The 18,624-nt window shown below is 47.6% G+C and overlaps 1 protein-coding gene across 2 annotated transcripts in view; it reads right to left on the reverse strand.

The window, feature by feature from the left end:
• LOC135524453 (zinc finger protein 423) overlaps positions 1-18,624 on the reverse strand; it is a 173,578-nt gene that overhangs the window by 141,418 nt on the left and 13,536 nt on the right. For both annotated transcript variants that reach the window (XM_064952000.1, XM_064952001.1), the window contains exon 2: positions 6,726-6,788. In XM_064952000.1, coding sequence (XP_064808072.1) covers positions 6,726-6,788 — 63 coding nt within the window. The remainder of the gene's footprint in view (positions 1-6,725; positions 6,789-18,624) is intronic.

Below are 18,624 nucleotides of genomic sequence, written 5' to 3' on the forward strand. Positions count from 1 at the left end.
GTTCCGATGACACCATACTGTTCTTGTAGCGATGACACCATACTGTTCCTCCTATAGCGTGACACCATACTGTTCTTGTAGCGATGTTCCTGAGCGATGACACCATACTGTTCCTCTGACACCATACTGTTCTTATAGCGATGACACCATACTGTTCCTATAGCGATGACACCATACTGTTCCTATAGCGGTGACACCATACTGTTCCTATAGCGATGACACCATACTGTTCCTATAGCGGTGACACCATACTGTTCCTGACACCATAGTTCTTGTAGATGACACCATACTGTTCCTATAGCACACATACTGTTCTACTGTTCCTATAGCGATGACACCATACTGTTCCTATAGCGGTGACACCATACTGTTCTTGTAGCGATGACACCATACTGTTCCTATAGTGGTGACACTATACTGTTCTATAGTAGAGCGATGACACCATACTGTTCCTACTGTTCCTATAGCGATGACACCATACTGTTCCTATAGCGATGACACCATACTGTTCACCATACTGTTCTTGTATACTGTTCCTATAGCGGTGTTCCTATAGCGGTGACACCATACTGTTCCTATAGCGGTGACACCATACTGTTCCTATAGCGATGACATCATACTGTTCATACACCATACTGTTCTCGATGACACCATAGTTCCTGTAGATGACACCATACTGTTCCTATAGTTCTATATAGCGGTGATGACACCATACTGTTCCTATAGTGGTGACACTATACTGTTCCTATAGCAGTGAGACCATACTTTTCTTGTAGCGATGACACCATACTGTTCCTATAGCGGTGACACCATACTGTTCTTGTAGCTGACACCATACTGTTCCTATAGATGACACCATACTGTTCCTATAGCGGTGACACCATACTGTTCCTATAGCGATGACACCTGTTCCTATAGTGGTGACACCATACTGTTCTTGTAGCGATGACACCATACTGTTCCTATAGCGGTGACACCATGTTCTTGTACGACACCATACTGTTCCTATAGCGGTGACACCATACTGTTCTTGTAGCGATGACACCATACTGTTCCTATAGCGATGACACAATACTGTTTCTGTAACGATGACACCATACTGTTCCTATAGCGATGACACCATACTGTTCCTGTAGCGGTGACACCATAGTGTTCCTATAGATGACACCATACTGTTCCTATAGATGACACCATACTGTTTCTGTAATGATGACACCATACTGTTCCTATAGCGGTGACACCATATGGTTCATGTAGCGATGACACCATACTGTTCCTATAGCGGTGACACCATGTTCTTGTGGCACACCATACTGTTCCTATAGCGGTGACACAATACAGTTCCTATAGCGATGACACCATACTGTTCCACCATACTGTTCTTGTAGCGATGACACCATACTGTTCCTACGGTGACACGATACTGTTCCTATAGCGGTGACACACATACTGTTCCTATAGCGGTGACACCATACTGTTCTTGTATGATGACACCATACTGTTCCTATAGCGATGACACCATACTGTTCCTATAGCTGTGACACCATACTGTTCCTATAGCAATGACACCATACTGTTCTTATAGTGGTGACACCATACTGTTCCTATAGAGATGACACCATACTGTTCCTGTTCATGTAGTGATGACACCATGACACCATACTGTTCCTATTGACACCATACTGTTCCTATAGCGGTGACACCATACTGTTCCTATAGCGATGACACCATACTGTTCCTATAGCACCATACTGTTCCTATGACACCATACTGTTCCTAGCGATGACACCATACTGTTCCTGTAGCGATGACACCATACTGTTCCTATAGCGAGACACCATACTGTTCCTGTATGACACCATACTGTTCCTATCGTATGACACCATACTGTTACGTTCCTATGACACCATACTGTTCCTATAGCGATGACACCATACTGTTCCTGTAGCGATGACACCATACTGTTCCTATAGCGATGACACCATACTGTTCCTGTACACCATAGTGTTCCTGTGACACCATACTGTTCTATATCGATGACACCATACTGTTCTGTAGCGATGACACCATACTGTTCCTGACACCATACTGTTCCTATAGCGTGACACCATACTGTTCCTGTAGCGATGACACCATACTGTTCCTGTGATGACACCATACTGTTCCTATAGCGATGACACCATACTGTTCCTATAGCGATGACACCATACTGTTCCTGTAGATGATGACACCATACTGTTCCTGTAGCGATGACACCATACTGTTTCTGTAATGATGACACCATACTGTTCCTATAGCGATGACACCATACTGTTCCTGTCGCGGTGACACCATACTGTTCCTGTAGCGGTGACACCATACTGTTCCTATAGCGATGACACCATACTGTTTCTGTAATGATGACACCATACTGTTCCTATAGCGATGACACCATACTGTTCCTGTAGCGATGACACCATTCCTATAGCGATGACACCATACTGTTCCTGTAGCGATGACACCATACTGTTTCTGTAATGATGACACCATACTGTTCCTATAGCGATGACACCATACTGTTCCTGTAGCGGTGACACCATACTGTTCCTGTTGTGATGACACCATACTGTTCCTATAGCGATGACACCATACTGTTCCTGTGACACCATACTGTTCCTGTAGCGATGACACCATACTGTTTCTGTAATGATGACACCATACTGTTCCTATAGCGATGACACCATACTGTTCCTGTCGCGGTGACACCATACTGTTCCTGTAGCGGTGACACCATACTGTTCCTATAGCGATGACACCATACTGTTTCTGTAATGATGACACCATACTGTTCCTATAGCGATGACACCATACTGTTCCTATAGCGATGACACCATACTGTTCCTGTCGCGGTGACACCATACTGTTCCTGTAGCGGTGACACCATACTGTTCCTATAGCGATGACACCATACTGTTCATATAGCGATGACACAATACTGTTTCTGTAACGATGACACCATACTGTTCCTATAGCGATGACACCATACTGTTCCTTAGCGATGACACCATACTGTTCCAGGAGCGATGACACCATACTGTTCCTGTAGCGATGACACCATACTGTTCCTATAGCGATGACACCATACTGTTCCTATAGTGGTGACACCATACTGTTCCTGTAGCGATGACACCATACTGTTCCTATAGCTGATGACACCATACTGTTCCTATAGTGGTGACACCATACTGTTCCTGTAACGATGACACCATACTGTTCCTATAGCGATGACACCATACTGTTCCTGTAGCGGTGACACCATACTGTTCCTGTAGCGGTGACACCATACTGTTCCTGTAGCGATGACACCATACTGTTCCTATAGTGGTGACACCATACTGTTCCTGTAGCTGACACCATACTGTACCTATAGCGATGACACCATACTGTTCCTGTAGCGGTGACACCATACTGTTCCTATAGCGGTGACACCATACTGTTCCTGTAGCGATGAGACCATACTGTTCCTATTGTGGTGACACCATACTGTTCCTGTAGCGATGACACCATACTGTACCTATAGCGATGACACCATACTGTTCCTGTAGCGGTGACACCATACTGTTCCTATAGCGATGACACCATACTGTTCCTGTAGCGATGAGACCATACTGTTCCTATAGTGGTGACACCATACTGTTCCTATAGGGGTGACACCATACTGTGGAGGTTCAATAGTGAGGTTACAACACCCACAGCCCAATGGTGTAATCAAAAGACAGTACAGTATGAATATAGGCAGAAACTGCTTCTCCAATAGAAAATCCCTGATCACACTTGTAGGCGATGTCATGGCAACAATGCGCAGAAACCCGTCATCGGGTCTAACGGTCGTCTTGCGCTGAACTGCGCCTGTGCAGGCCGGCCAAATCAAAAACCTTCCTTCGATATAAATATGTTTTTGACGAGGTTGGCGTAATAACATGTTTAACTACGAATCTAGGTTGTGCCTTTAGATTTCTTGAAAATGTAAGGAAGAACTTTTCACTTCTCTCAATGAGTTCCCAAACCCCAGCCTGGTCTGTTTTCCAAGCGTTCCCAGAAGTCTCACGATGTTGCGCCGCTGGGTTTAGAAACTCTGTGGTGTGTTGGCTGGGCCGGGAAAAACAGCCCTTCTCATTGGTGTCGCTGATGCAACACCCAGCCAAAGGCTAAGGGAGAAAAAAAATCTAATTCAGCTCCATTACAGCCCCTTATCGGCCCTATGCTCAGGGATATGAGATGTCTTTTTCCACCCTGAATCACAGTCCACATGGACAGAGTGCAGTGTGTTTGTTTGATTGTGTATGTAAGGGGAGGTCATAGAGAAACCTTTGCCACACTAAATTCAGCCTAGAAGACAGCCAGTAGAATGTGCGTAACCGTGGTGTTTCCTATCTGTGTGTGTGTGTGTGTGTGTGTGTGTGTGTGTGTGTGTGTGTGTGTGTGTGTGTGTGTGTGTGTGTGTGTGTGTGTGTGTGTGTGTGTGTGTGTGTGTGTGTGTGTGTGTGTGTGTGTGTGTGTGTGGAATCTAAGCACACACAGCGAGGCAGGACTGGCTTTCCAACAGGAAGCCTGCAAAACAAGGCTGAACTTCACAGCTCCGGTGGCACTTATTAAAAACATCACCACTAACGGCCCCTCCTCCTTCTCCTCCCTCTCCTCAACCCGCAGAAATGACAAACGTCTGTATCCCTCTCCAAAAACTCACCCTCTGTCCCCCTTTCCCCCCTCCCTCTCTCTCACTCTATCTCACTCATCCTCTCCCTGCTTTCCTCTCCACCCCCTCCCTCCCTCCCTCCAGTGTCAGTCCTGGCTCGTTTTCTGCATTTTCTCCCCTCTGGGCCAGAGAGGGACGGGTTGTTTTTCTCTCTCAGGGAGGCTGGGGTGGAGGGATGGATGTGGAGGGGGGGCAGGCACCTCCGGCCAATACCCCTGTGGGACGGACCAAAGGGACCTTTGGATGTCCTTAGGGGTACGCAGGCAGGGGGGGTGGGGCTGTTTGGCTCTTCCCTGGGTCTCCCCCCCAACCTCCCCCTGCTGCTCTTTCCAAACTCAACACACATTTTCCAGAGAAGGGGGAAAAGATTTGAATTTAATACCAAGAAAAGCCTGCCGGTGTCCTTGTCGACATCATCTCCTAGGGAATAAAGGGAAGGAAGATGTTTTATCTTTTTAAATAAGAAATGGCGAGCAGCCCCCCTGAGCCTGAACACAGGAGCACAAACACACACAGGAGAGAAGTGATAGAGAAAAGAGAGAGAACAAGAGAAAAAGGAAATTGAAATGTCTATTATTTTTGAACAAATGTGAGTGTAATTTTTACTGTGAATTTTTGGGATTTATTTTACTTTTGTTTATTATCTATTTCACTTGCTTTGGCAATGTAAACATGTGTTTCCCATGCCAATAAAGCCCTTAATTTGAATTGAAATAGGAGAGAGGGAGGACAGACAGACAGACAGACAGACAGACAGACAGACAGACAGACAGACAGACAGACAGACAGACAGACAGACAGACAGACAGACAGACAGACAGACAGACAGACAGACAGACAGACAGACAGACAGACAGATAGATAGATAGATAGATAGATAGATAGATAGATAGATAGATAGATAGATAGATAGATAGATAGATAGATAGATAGATAGATAGATAGATAGATAGATAGATAACATGTGTGTGTGGGGAAGAGGTGTAGAGAAATAGCAGGGAGGAAGAGAGCAGAGCTAGAGTGAGAGCACTGGGACTCCGCTTCCTGCTGTATCTCACACACACAGCACTTTCCAGCCACCCAGGACCTCAGTCAGCACCCCTGCAGCAGCAACAACCCCTGCCCCCTGAGGGAGGTTAACAAAGGGCTGGGGTCTGGGGGGGCACGTCATCACACCCCAGGGCCTCACTTTCCATTTCCCCTCCCAGAAGAACTGACAGAGTGAGGGAGGGCAGAGAGAGAGAGAGAGAGAGCACCGTTTAGATATAGAACATCTACAATAAGACAAGTACTATTCCTCTCCATAATGTTACACTGCAGGCTGATTCAGACTAGAGTATGGCCAACATGTCACCATCACCAAAAGCAGCCACCATCCTCATACAGTGTTCTGTAAAATGGGACCATTTGTCTGTGGCATTATCTCCAGGTAGGCCCTGATACAGCCATACCAATGACTCCATGTAGGGTGCTACGGTGGATCTGCACTGCATGTCAAACCATTGAAGTGGGCGCCATGCTTTAACCAAAGGGACCCTTAAATTAAATTGAACAACATTATCTTGATTGCATTCACCATGAGGCTATTTGGGCCCATCATGAACCCATCTTACTGCTGTGCTGTAGGCCCTATGTGAATAGCTGGAGAGAGCAGGCTGGGAGGGAGGACAGGGACGTTGATTCAGTGCAACTACTTTACCACCAAAACCTCAAACAGGATGTGAGACCAGTGGAGCGCCAGAGCCCTGCCTGCCAGGTCTGGACATCAGCCTCCTGAGTCTTGTGAAAAGCTCTCTCTCCCTCACTCCATACCTCCCTCTCCCTGCGCCCCTCCCAGCAGAACATTATGGGCCATGTGGAATTGATATTATAGATTCCTATTCAGTGGGTTGTATGGTGGGAGAGTTGGAATGTGACATACAGTATAGAATCTAATCCGGGTGGCGGACCTGCCTGCCTGGCTGCACACTTTCAATAACAAAGATGATACCTGTTTGGGCGGACGATGAATCCCAGTTCCCTGCAAACTCTGACGACTCGCCTTCTTCCACCGCTAGAGAGAGAGAGAGAGAGAGAGAGAGAGAGAGAGAGAGAGAGAGAGAGAGAGAGGAGAGAGAGAGAGAGAGGAGAGAGAGAGAGAGAGAGAGAGAGAGGAGAGAGAGAGAGAGAGAGGGGAGAGAGGAGACAGAGAGAGAGAGAGAGAGAGAGAGAGAGAGAGAGAGAGAGAGAGAGAGAGAGAGAGGAGAGAGAGGGAGAGAGGAGAGAGAGAAATACATACAGTATCTGTAGGATTAAATCCTTTGGTTATTTGGTTTATCTGACTGCACATATGACCATGCCTTAAAAACACAAAGGTAGACATCAAAGTAAGTGTTCAAATCAATCATTAGCTCGGTGATTGGGTGGGAGAAAACATCAAAGCTCCCCTGTCTGTCTGTCTACCCTGAGGTGACTGTGTGCCTGTAAATGCGCTCTCTGTGTTTTGTTTTTGTGTACTAATTTCAGAAGTGAAATACACTGTATGTAACAACAACAACCAGATCAGAACAGGGACGTGTGATGAAGGTTTTCCTGGGCACTGCAGAGGAAGGAAGCTCCGCTGGCACACAAACAGGAAATGACAGTAGTCAGGACACAATGAGGACTTCCTTCCTCCCTCCCTCCTCCTCAGAGGTGGTCAGAGTGGACTCCTCACCTCCTCACCAGACCAGTTAACACTGTATTTCATACTCCGCTACAAAGCCAAGGGCAACCGTCTCAGTTTTCCTTTCTACAACCATCCCATGTTCATTTCATGAGTGCGATCCAGAGATCCAGTGCTGGGACCAGTGTGTAGGCCAGAAGGCCCAGTCCAGACTCCAAATTCAGAGAGGACTGACCTTGTTGCTGATGGCCTAGAGCTAAAACCCAGCAGGCTTCCAAACCCCGGGAAGACCGGGGTCAACTCTGCTCCATAACATCTCTCTCCATCGCTCCCATCCTCTCTATTTCTCATTCTCTTCCCTGAGGTAGCCAGGACTCTGTTCAAGCTGAAGCACTGCCATTTGGCAGCTCACTCTCTCGACAGTGTCTTTCAGTAGTACCTTTTCACCATTAATGGAGTATTCCCATAGTACAGGAGACTCAGAGGCCATATTTCTATTTTTCCATCCTAGGTTAGAGAGTTACCTGTCTGGGTGTTTCTGAGGAGAGATAACTCTTCAGGCATGTTTGTGGGAAACTATGGGCTGGATCAAGATCATGGACCCATTAGGACTGTGGTATGGGCCCACCCTGCTCTTAGATCCCCCTAGAGGACTGTTACTGAGCTTGAGGTGTTTTCAGAAAGTATATAATTTGTCAAGCCATCCAATACCAACGACTGTAGAAGTCTAGAGAAAGCTGACCTGAGGTCTTCTTTAAATAGGTCTAGCCTGCAGTGGAATTGTTAATTCCTGAAGACACTGCTTTCCCAGTGCAGGAAGAAAACCGCTAAATTACACCCAATCAGGGCTCCACTCATCTTCCATTTAGCGCTTCATTAGAGGGGAAATAGTGGAGTGTAGTCAGGCAGAGAGGAAAGCAGAGCAGGGTAGAGGAGAGAAGGTGGGATGGTGCTTTATAGAAACACAACTACCCAGTACTACTGTGCTCAGTTAACCTGCAGGCAACAGCACACAACAACCCTGTACACGCACACAACTCTCCACACAGCTCCCAAGCTAAAACAAGTGAAGCTCGGAGCACTACCAGACCCCAGCCTCCCACTCAGAGCTACAGTGTACTGGGAGTAATACAGCAAAACTATCCATCTCTGATGGGAACCGGACAGGATCCTTAACCACTTTAAGACCTCAATTACATTGTGGCGAAAACACAGACGTATTGATCGGCCTGGGCTTTCTTGGAATTATTTCTCACTAAATGTTGCCATATTTTTGTTTTTACCTTACTGAGATTGCATAAATCAGTCATTGGGTGGAGTTCAGAGGAAATGCAGATACTCACACTAAATGGGATATCAGTCTACTCAATGCACAAGTTATTTTTACAAGCTTGTCATACAACCAAACAGCCATACACAAGATATCATACAACCAAACAGCCATACACAAGATATCATACAACCAAACAGCCATACACAAGATATCATACAACCAAACAGCCATACACAAGATATCATACAACCAAACAGCCATACACAAGATATCATACAACCAAACAGCCATACACAAGATATCATACAACCAAACAGCCATACACAAGATATCATACAACCAAACAGCCATACACAAGATATCATACAACCAAACAGCCATACACAAGATAGCATACAACCAAACAGCCATACACAAGATATCATACAACCAAACAGCCATACACAAGATATCATACAACCAAACAGCCATGATATCATACAACCAAACAGCCATACACAAGATATCATACAACCAAACAGCCATACACAAGATATCATACAACCAAACAGCCATACACAAGATATCATACAACCAAACAGCCATACACAAGATATCATACAACCTAACAGCCATACACAAGATATCATACAACCAAACAGCCATACACAAGATATCATACAACCTAACAGCCATACACAAGATATCATACAACCAAAGCCATACACAAGATATCATACAACCAAACAGCCATACACAAGATATCATACAACCAAACAGCCATACACAAGATATCATACAACCAAACAGCCATACACAAGATATCATACAACCAAACAGCCATAACAGATATCATACATACACAAGATATCATACAACCAAACAGCCATACACAAGATATCATACAACCAAACAGCCATACACAAGATATCATACAACCAAACAGCCATACACAAGATATCATACAACCTAACAGCCATACACTGAGTATTGTTGCTATGGAGAGGCAGGGTAAGGGAGTGGTAGGGAGGGGTGCAGGGTAAGGGAGTGGTAGGGAGGGGTGCAGGGTAAGGGAGTGGTAGGGAGGGGTGCAGGGTAAGGGAGTGGTAGGGAGGGGTGCAGGGTAAGGGAGTGGTAGGGAGGGGTGCAGGGTAAGGGAGTGGTAGGGAGGGGTGCAGGGTAAGGGAGTGGTAGGGAGGGGTGCAGGGTAAGGGAGTGGTAGGGGGGTGCAGGGTAAGGGAGTGGTAGGGAGGGGTGCAGGGTAAGGGAGTGGTAGGGAGGGGTGCAGGGTAAGGGAGTGGTAGGGAGGGGTGCAGGGTAAGGGAGTGGTAGGGAGGGGTGCAGGGTAAGGGAGTGGTAGGGAGGGGTGCAGGGTAAGGGAGTGGTAGGGAGGGGTGCAGGGTAAGGGAGTCGGGGGAGGCAGGGTAAGGGAGTGGTAGGGAGGGGTGCAGGGTAAGGGAGTGGTAGGGAGGGGTGCAGGGTAAGGGAGTGGTAGGGAGGGGTGCAGGGTAAGGGAGTGGTAGGGAGGGGTGCAGGGTAAGGAAGTGGTAGGGAGGGGTGCAGGGTAAGGGAGTGGTAGGGAGGGGTGCAGGGTAAGGGAGTGGTAGGGAGGGGTGCAGGGTAAGGCCAGTTCAGGGTCTTGGCCCTAAAGATGTGGACCACAGGGCAGGATACAGACGTTTCCCGGAGCGATGGGTCCTGGGTGAGACCAACCCCACACTCCTAGGAACACATTCTGAAAGGAGTCAGTGGAGGATAGAGACAGACCTCACACCACGATTACCAGGCAGCCAAACAAAGCAAGAGAAACAGACAGAAAAAGAAGGCAGAAGATAAAGAAAACGGTCATTAGAAAGAGATTCCATTCTAATAAAAGACACCATTCTAATAAAAGCTTATTTGTGATTTAATTATGGGGAAATGCTAACTATAGCTACTGAAACAGATTATGTTGTTTTAATATCTTTTTGGGGAAGAACATTGTTTGCATCCATGAGCTAGCTAGCTTTTTTAAAATGACCAGCACTGTAGGTGCACGAGACAACTTTACCAGCATCATAGCATACGTATCGATGTGTGATACTGTAATCAATGTCTAATAACTACTTAAAAAATGTATGAACGTGTTCAATTATTATGTGACGTGCAGTCATATTCAGGTCCTGATTGGTCAACAGGCTTATTTGACAAGTCAGTGTTATTTGACGTGTTTCTTTTTTGACATACAAAGACCCAAACAGTGTTCCATAGAAATCCTGCTTATGAATGAAACGGCTGAACAAATGAACAACAAAACAGCACAGCAAGTAAGTGAAATAAAAAGCTTTTGATAATGTTTTGCCGGTAATGGGGACATATGTCAATTCCAACAAAATAACTTTTAGGTCGGTGTGTGTGTGTGTGTGTAACCTTTATTTAACTAGGCAAGTCAGTTAATTAAGAACAAATAATTATTTACAATGACGGCCTACCCCGGCCAAACCCGGACGACACTGGGCCAATTGTGCGCCACCCTATGGAACTCCCAATCACAGCCGGATGTGATACAGCCTGGATTCAAACCAGGGACTGTAGTGATGCCTCTTGCACTGAGATGCAGTGCCTTAGAGTGCTGCGTCCATGTGTGTGTGTTAACTATTTAACTGTCCTAGAATGCTTAAAAAGCCACTAAAATGCTTCATATCGGTTATCGGTATCGTTATTTTGGCAAGGAAAGTATTGGATATCGGTATCGGGCCAAAAATGTCATATCGGTGCATCACTAGTACCGAGCACTGTTCATGTGAACCCTGAAGCCAGCGGCAGGTAGGGAGAGTGGGAGAGTAGTGGAGAGGGAGACTGCTAGACAGAGGCAGAGAGAGAGACTGCTAGACGGAGGCAGAGAGAGAGACTGCTAGACGGAGGCAGAGAGAGAGACTGCTAGACAGAGTCAGAGAGAGAGACTGCTAGACGGAGGCAGAGAGAGAGACTGCTAGACGGAGGCAGAGAGAGAGACTGCTAGACGGAGGCAGAGAGAGAGACTGCTAGACGGAGGCAGAGAGAGAGACTGCTAGACGGAGGCAGAGAGAGAGACTGCTAGACGGAGGCAGAGAGAGAGACTGCTAGACAGGAGGCAGAGAGAGAGACTGCTAGACGGAGGCAGAGAGAGAGACTGCTAGACAGAGGCAGAGAGAGAGACTGCTAGACGGAGGCAGAGAGAGAGACTGCTAGACGGAGGCAGAGAGAGAGACTGCTAGACGGAGGCAGAGAGAGAGACTGCTAGACGGAGGCAGAGAGAGAGACTGCTAGACGGAGGCAGAGAGAGAGACTGCTAGACAGAGGCAGAGAGAGAGACTGCTAGACAGAGGCAGAGAGAGGATGTAAAGCAGGGGAAGTATATACAGACTACTTTATACAGTAGGTCCCTCCCCTGATTTTAAATTCCCTCAGAAACTCTGTGACATCATTAACCTACAGTAAAACAGCCCTGTGAGAGGAACGGATGGTTTAATGACTCCAGTATGTTTCAATTGGTTACCTTGGATACCCTCGGTTTCCTACGCACACTGACCAGCCTTTGCCAAAACACACATCGAGGCTGTGAGAGAAATGGGAAACTGATACCTATAACTCAACAACCAGAAACTCACCACTGAGGTGTGGTTTAGCCCCTCTTTCACCAACTGGGACCATTTCCACAAACCATAACCTAAGTTCTAGATTGGGTGTACCCAGTATTGGTATAGGCTGATGAGAACTTCCTACCAGGTTCCTCTAGACCACTTCAACAGTCTCCTCCCCTCTCGAAACACCTGTATGTTGAATGTTGAGCTGAGTATATGAGGCAGGTATAGATGGGTTAACGAGCTCCTAGCTCCCAAAGAGAGCACATTGTGTTTAGCAACATTGCAGGGGCAGGCACCTCTCCCTCCTGCTCTCGTTAAACTTTTCTTTAAGAGGAGGGTTAAAAAAAACACAGCTACCCCATGGGGCGTCACACAAACACACAAACCCAATTCTTGATACAATTTATTTCTATATTATTGAAATTCCTCTTCTGTTAATTGCTGCTGTGGTGGTTGGAGCGCGTGCTGCTATTTGCATTTCTGGGCCCTGTTAAGCAGTGTTAAGCTGCAACATTATGTAGCTATGGCAGCATGGCTGTCGGCAACACAGAAATCAGTGTAGCAGCGAATAGCGCGAGGGTAGAGATCAAATGAGTCACTCTCGACGACATCACAAACAGCAAGCGTGAATTTACACGACAAGATCATGTACCCATGGGGGTGCTTTTTCTAAATGAGAGCTTCTATTTTTCCAAGGAATGGCACCCCCACACAAAGCAAACAGGGTGCAAGGGACCTCGGGGAACACACCCAGACCCCCCTATCAGACAAAGAACCTACCACAGCCTGTTCATACGACCCCAAACACACACACAACTGTGCTCCTGTCTACCCAGGGGAGAGCCTTTTATTAACAAAGAGACTGCAGGTAAGGCAGCCTCAGTCTAGAGCCTTGTCCTTCTGTTAGCACACTGCAGAGTACAGTGCTATAGTGTTAGGCACAGACAGAAAGACAGGCTGGAGAGAGATAAATGGCTGCTATATTATGCAGATCGGATAATGAACAATCTAACAGTAAGTGTGTGAGCTATATGAGAGAGCGCTGCAGACCGAACCAGAGAGAGAGTGCAGCAGAGAGAGATTGATGGAGAGAAAGAGAGCACTGGAGAGAGAGTGGTAAAGGGGGAGAGAGAGCAAGTGGTCTCACCTGGGCCCAGCTCCACTGCAGCCGTCTGCAGGAGAGGTAGACACAGAATACCAAATGTGTGTGAAGTTGCTCCCCTGGCCAGGAGAGGAGGGCCGCACAGCCCTGCTGCTGGCCCCCGGCCATTCTGTCTGATTGTCTTTTACACTTAAGGGATAAAATCCTGCACTCCCGCTCTCCCACTGGAAGCCATTAGCAGCCCCCCCATTTGCAGATGTGTGTGTGTTGTACAGAGCATGTGTGAGTGTATGAATGTCAATGCATCCGATAGTGTGTGTGAGTATACAGGCCTGTGTGTGTGTGTATGTGTGTGTATGTGTGGTTCTTTTAGAACAAAACTGCGCGCAACACCTTGGGAGCCTACCCGACAGGAAGCAGGAGTTTGTTGTGGCCCAGAGCAGAGCCCTGCTAGAGCCTCCGTCAGATCCCTTCATTAACATAGACGCTCACTGGATTCACAGGCCCACCACCCAGGCCCTGCACCACGTTACCACAGCACGTACCCACCACACTACACAGCATCGCAACAAGCAGCTATGGCGCAGTCCACACACAATCAGGCCTCTTGTCAATAGAGCTACACACACACACACACACACACACACACACACACACACACACACACACACACACACACACACACACACACACACACACACACACACACACACACACACACACACACACACACACACACACCATTTGTAATCCCCATCCCATTATACCTGAATGATGGCGGTTTCATCTCCACACATAAGGTGGAGCTCCATCACTATAAACGTGTAAAACAGACAGAGAGAAAAAGAGAGTGCCTCCCTCCTCATCCTCATAAGACAGAAACATGAAAGTTCTCTCTGTTCTCTTTTAAAAGCATTTGGGTGTTCACTTCACTTCAACTCACATACCAGGTCAGACTGGTAGAATGCAAGCTGAACAAACCCAAGACAGACAGAACACTAACATCTAAGGGCTGCCTGACTATTTTGTGTGGCTGATTACTGTCCTTTTTACTAATGGTGCACTTGTGTCTTCTCAAACATAATGGTCCTGTATGACTGGTCCTCACACACGGCACTGAGCTATAGATATAGTTTTTCCATAGACATAGCAGAGGGAGAGACGGCAGGGCTTGGGTTTCAAGATAATTAATAAAAGATAAAAGCCGGGCTTGTTCTGCATGACTTAATGGATTTTAATAGCTGGGAGAATGATGTGGACATGCACAGTGCAGTCTGCATCTGATGGACCAAACTCCCCTAGGGAGCAAGCAATGCTACTGACTGTACACATCTGCTCACACACACAGCGCTGCTCACCTGATCTGACACACACACACAAACACACACACACACACACACACAGCCCTGCTCACCTAATCTGACACACACACACACACACACACACACACACACACACACACACACACACACACACACACACACACACACACACACACACACACACACACACACACACACACACACACACAGCCCTGCTCACCTGTTCTGACACACACACACAGCCCTGCTCAACTGACCTTGACACACACACACACACACACACACACACACACACACACACACACACACACACACACACACAGCCATGCTCACCTGATCTGACACACACACACAGCGCTGCTTAACTGAACACACACACACACACACAAATGCTCTCCCATTCTCCTACACACACATTCACTCATGAAACACTTATTCACTCTGCCTGTCTCACCCTCTCTCATCCTGTAACATACATACACAGTTGGGGATTAGGGCTTGGTGCTTGACTGTGTTCACTCTTGCAGCTCACTGCATCGTGCGGAGACACACAAACACACATAACTGGAATAAAAGAGGATTCCTCTGCCAGTGAAGAGAGCTGAACATCATTGTAGTCTTGACTAGAAGGACAGCAGCCACTGGCACGTTGTGATTTCCACAGGGAAAGACTAAACCAACTCACCACTACCAGAAAGACAACAACAACGAAGTCATAACTGAGAAAACATGCCATTCAAAACTAATATTTACAGAGCTAATGTCATTAATCACAGTGATAGGAGAGTAGAGGGCAGCCCATGGCTGTATGTGGTTCTGTGTATCACAGTTGGTAGAGCATGGCACTTGAAATGCCAGGGTTGTGGGTTTGATTCCCAGGGGGGAACAATATGAAAATGTACATACTACTGTATAAGACTGTCTGCTGAATGACTAAAATGTATGCAGCAGCCTGTGGCTTAGTTTCTTATTCAACCATTTGTTTTAGCTAGCACGCGTTCAAGCCCATTGTCAGCCCTACCTTCTCCTTGCTCCCCAAACCCCCATCAAATGGGCACAATGGCAGGGATGCCAATTCCCAGGGTGCTCCCATTGCGCAAGGGCGGGCTGAGAGAGGATCTCTCATTGGCTGGCTGTAGTGTCCCTCTGGTCTGTGGGGCACTGTGTCACCACTGTGTCACCACTGACCAAGCGTGATGCCAATCTGCAGCGCAAGCCGTCCGGAGCTCTAACTTCAATGGCCTGTCCTCCAAGCCACCGCCATGGGACAGGGACAGAAGCTGATTAACCAAATTCTTTTATCAGTACTGAAACTGCTCTACAGCCCTAAAAACACAAACCATCACCACTGGCCAAAAAAACACAAATGGGTAAAGGGGGAAAACAGCAGAGAGCTTAGATAGCACAGAGAAAGAACACAAATCCTGACGGGGCCCACAGCTCTGTCTCTCTCACAGAGGACATTGCGGATCCAAAATCCTGCTGAGCCGTCCAGCTGCTACCCCCCTACCCCCCAATAGCCCCCCCTCTCGTACCCCTACACCCCCTCTCTACAGGAGCAAGGGTTTATGGGTCTAGAGGCTGGAGAATGTCAGAGAACTGAAGGACAAGCAAGAATGGAAAGAGATGTAGAGAGAGAGGAAGTGAGGATAGGGGTGGAAGAGCTGAGGATGGAAGTGTGGGTGGATGGCTACTAGCAGCGGTTGTGGGGTTTTAGGTTCTGTTTCCTCAGGCAGGTCTTGGCTGATGCCCTGGGGAGAACCTGGCTAGTTGGAGCCAAGCTGAGCTCTGTGAAGAGCAGGCCGTCTCCCTGGCTTGATCACTCACTCACTTTCTCTCTATTGCCTGGAGCACGCAAGCAGCAGCACCCACGCCAAGACTCTGCCTTAGGCCCAGCTCTACAACTAGAGGAGCACTGGCAGAACCAACCCCAGACACAAATCGGCAGATACAGGCCTATGCCTTTTCTTCTCAGAGAGAGTCAATGGTGGAGCAGAATGCCTACTACACTCCTCCACCAAGCAGAGTTCCACAGCAGGACAGGATCCACCTGGCTGGTCTCTCAGCGGAGCTGAGCGGTGTCAGGTGTGGAAGGCTCTGATCACTCTGTTCACTGGTTCAAACAGAGACAAACACACAAGTGCACTAAACACGCTCTGTTAGTACAGGGTCTGAAACCACGGTCATGTGAGAGCTGGGATCCTGGTGACTCAGTGGAAGGGAGAAAAGGGCCAAAGGGAAATGGAAGACGGTTTCCTTTAGATAGGCCCATTCTGTTGTTTCCACTCACAGGATAGGTCCCGTGTATTTATTTTCACACACACACACACACACACACACACACACACACACACACACACACACACACACACACACACACACACACACACACACACACACACACACACACACACACACACACACACACACACACACACACACACACATTCCCTTTGTACACATGTCACACTCCTGGCTATGCTGTGACGTGTTTCTCGCTCTTGTCGCCAGCAGGCGTTTCCTGAGGAAAGCCCTGGTTGCAGTGTCAACTCTCCCCCTTCCTTTTGATTCTGTACCCTCTGCGCCTGCCTGCACCATCTTTGTCTCAGGCAGCTAAAGAATCCACACACTCCTCCTTAGATACATCGCCAAGAGCTTATCAGCCGACAACAAATCCACCTCTCAACACCAAGAGACACACACACACACACACACACACACACACACACACACACACACACACAGGCACCCTGACATGCACTCACACAAGCACGTCTCCGTCATGTTAGGGAGCAGGCAACAGAGAAGATTAAAGGGCCTCTCGATCTTCAAATGTGTTTATTTTCTCAACTGTCAGAGCAGAGGGCGAAATGGTTTCAATATACCTCCAGCATGTACATAAAACACCAGAGAGAGAGGAAGAGAGAATGAAGGAGGGAGGGAGGGGGGGGGTAGAAACAAGGAATAGGAAAACGTGTGAAGACAAAAGCAGACATGATTAAATCACAAGGGCTGCCTCCCGCTGTCATTGAATGCGACACGGGTTCACAACAGAACCCACTGGGGGAGCGACGAAGTATTCACGTTCCAAACGCTACACTATGATGCCGCTAGAAGGGGACGGGACAAAGAAAGAGAGAATTCTGTCCCTGCACCCCCACTAGCTCCCCATCCAAAAAGGCAGCATTTGACTGGTGACCTAGGAGGAGGAGGAGGAGGAGGAAGGCCTCTCTGGATTAGAGACCCTCATGAGACCCTCCAGGAATAGATGTGCTGCACAGAGTTACACCAACACCAAACAATACTGTACCCTACTGCTCAGCTGCACCTACAGACAGAGAGACAGACGACACTCATAAAGACATGCACAGAGACAGGGAGAGACATTCACACAGAGAGACATATGCACATATGTAGAGGGAAACAGACACACAGAGACACACAGACATGCAGAGACATACAGACATGCAGAGAAACACAGACATGCAGAGAAACACAGACATGCAGAGAGACAGACACACGTACTTAGGGAGATACACACATTCACCGACCCCGAGATGCATACACACACAGAAACACACAATGACAATGGCATCAGACTCACAGAGGACCCGGGGCTGCTTGGGAGAGAGAGGCAGAATGGGGACCCTTAATTGCCTTATCCTGTAGTACAGGCTGGGGAGTGCTTTTTGACTTGAGATTCCAATTTCACGCTAAGGCATTATTTAGTTTGATACAGACTTGATTAGGCATTACAGCAGGCCCCTTTCTGGAAGAGCTTTGTGGCGCTCATATCACTGGAGGACAGATTAACTCTGCAGTCACGCTCCTTCTGAGACCCGTCGCCTCACACTCCTCACACAGCCTGCTGCCGGTCTGCATGCTTGGTGTGGCATGGGAAGGTTCCTCTTATCCCAAAACACAAACACATTCAACATTCACCAACACTAGTCTCCTCAATCAC

Source organism: Oncorhynchus masou, chromosome 31, assembly GCF_036934945.1.
Source record: "Oncorhynchus masou masou isolate Uvic2021 chromosome 31, UVic_Omas_1.1, whole genome shotgun sequence".
Lineage (NCBI taxonomy): Eukaryota > Metazoa > Chordata > Actinopteri > Salmoniformes > Salmonidae > Oncorhynchus > Oncorhynchus masou.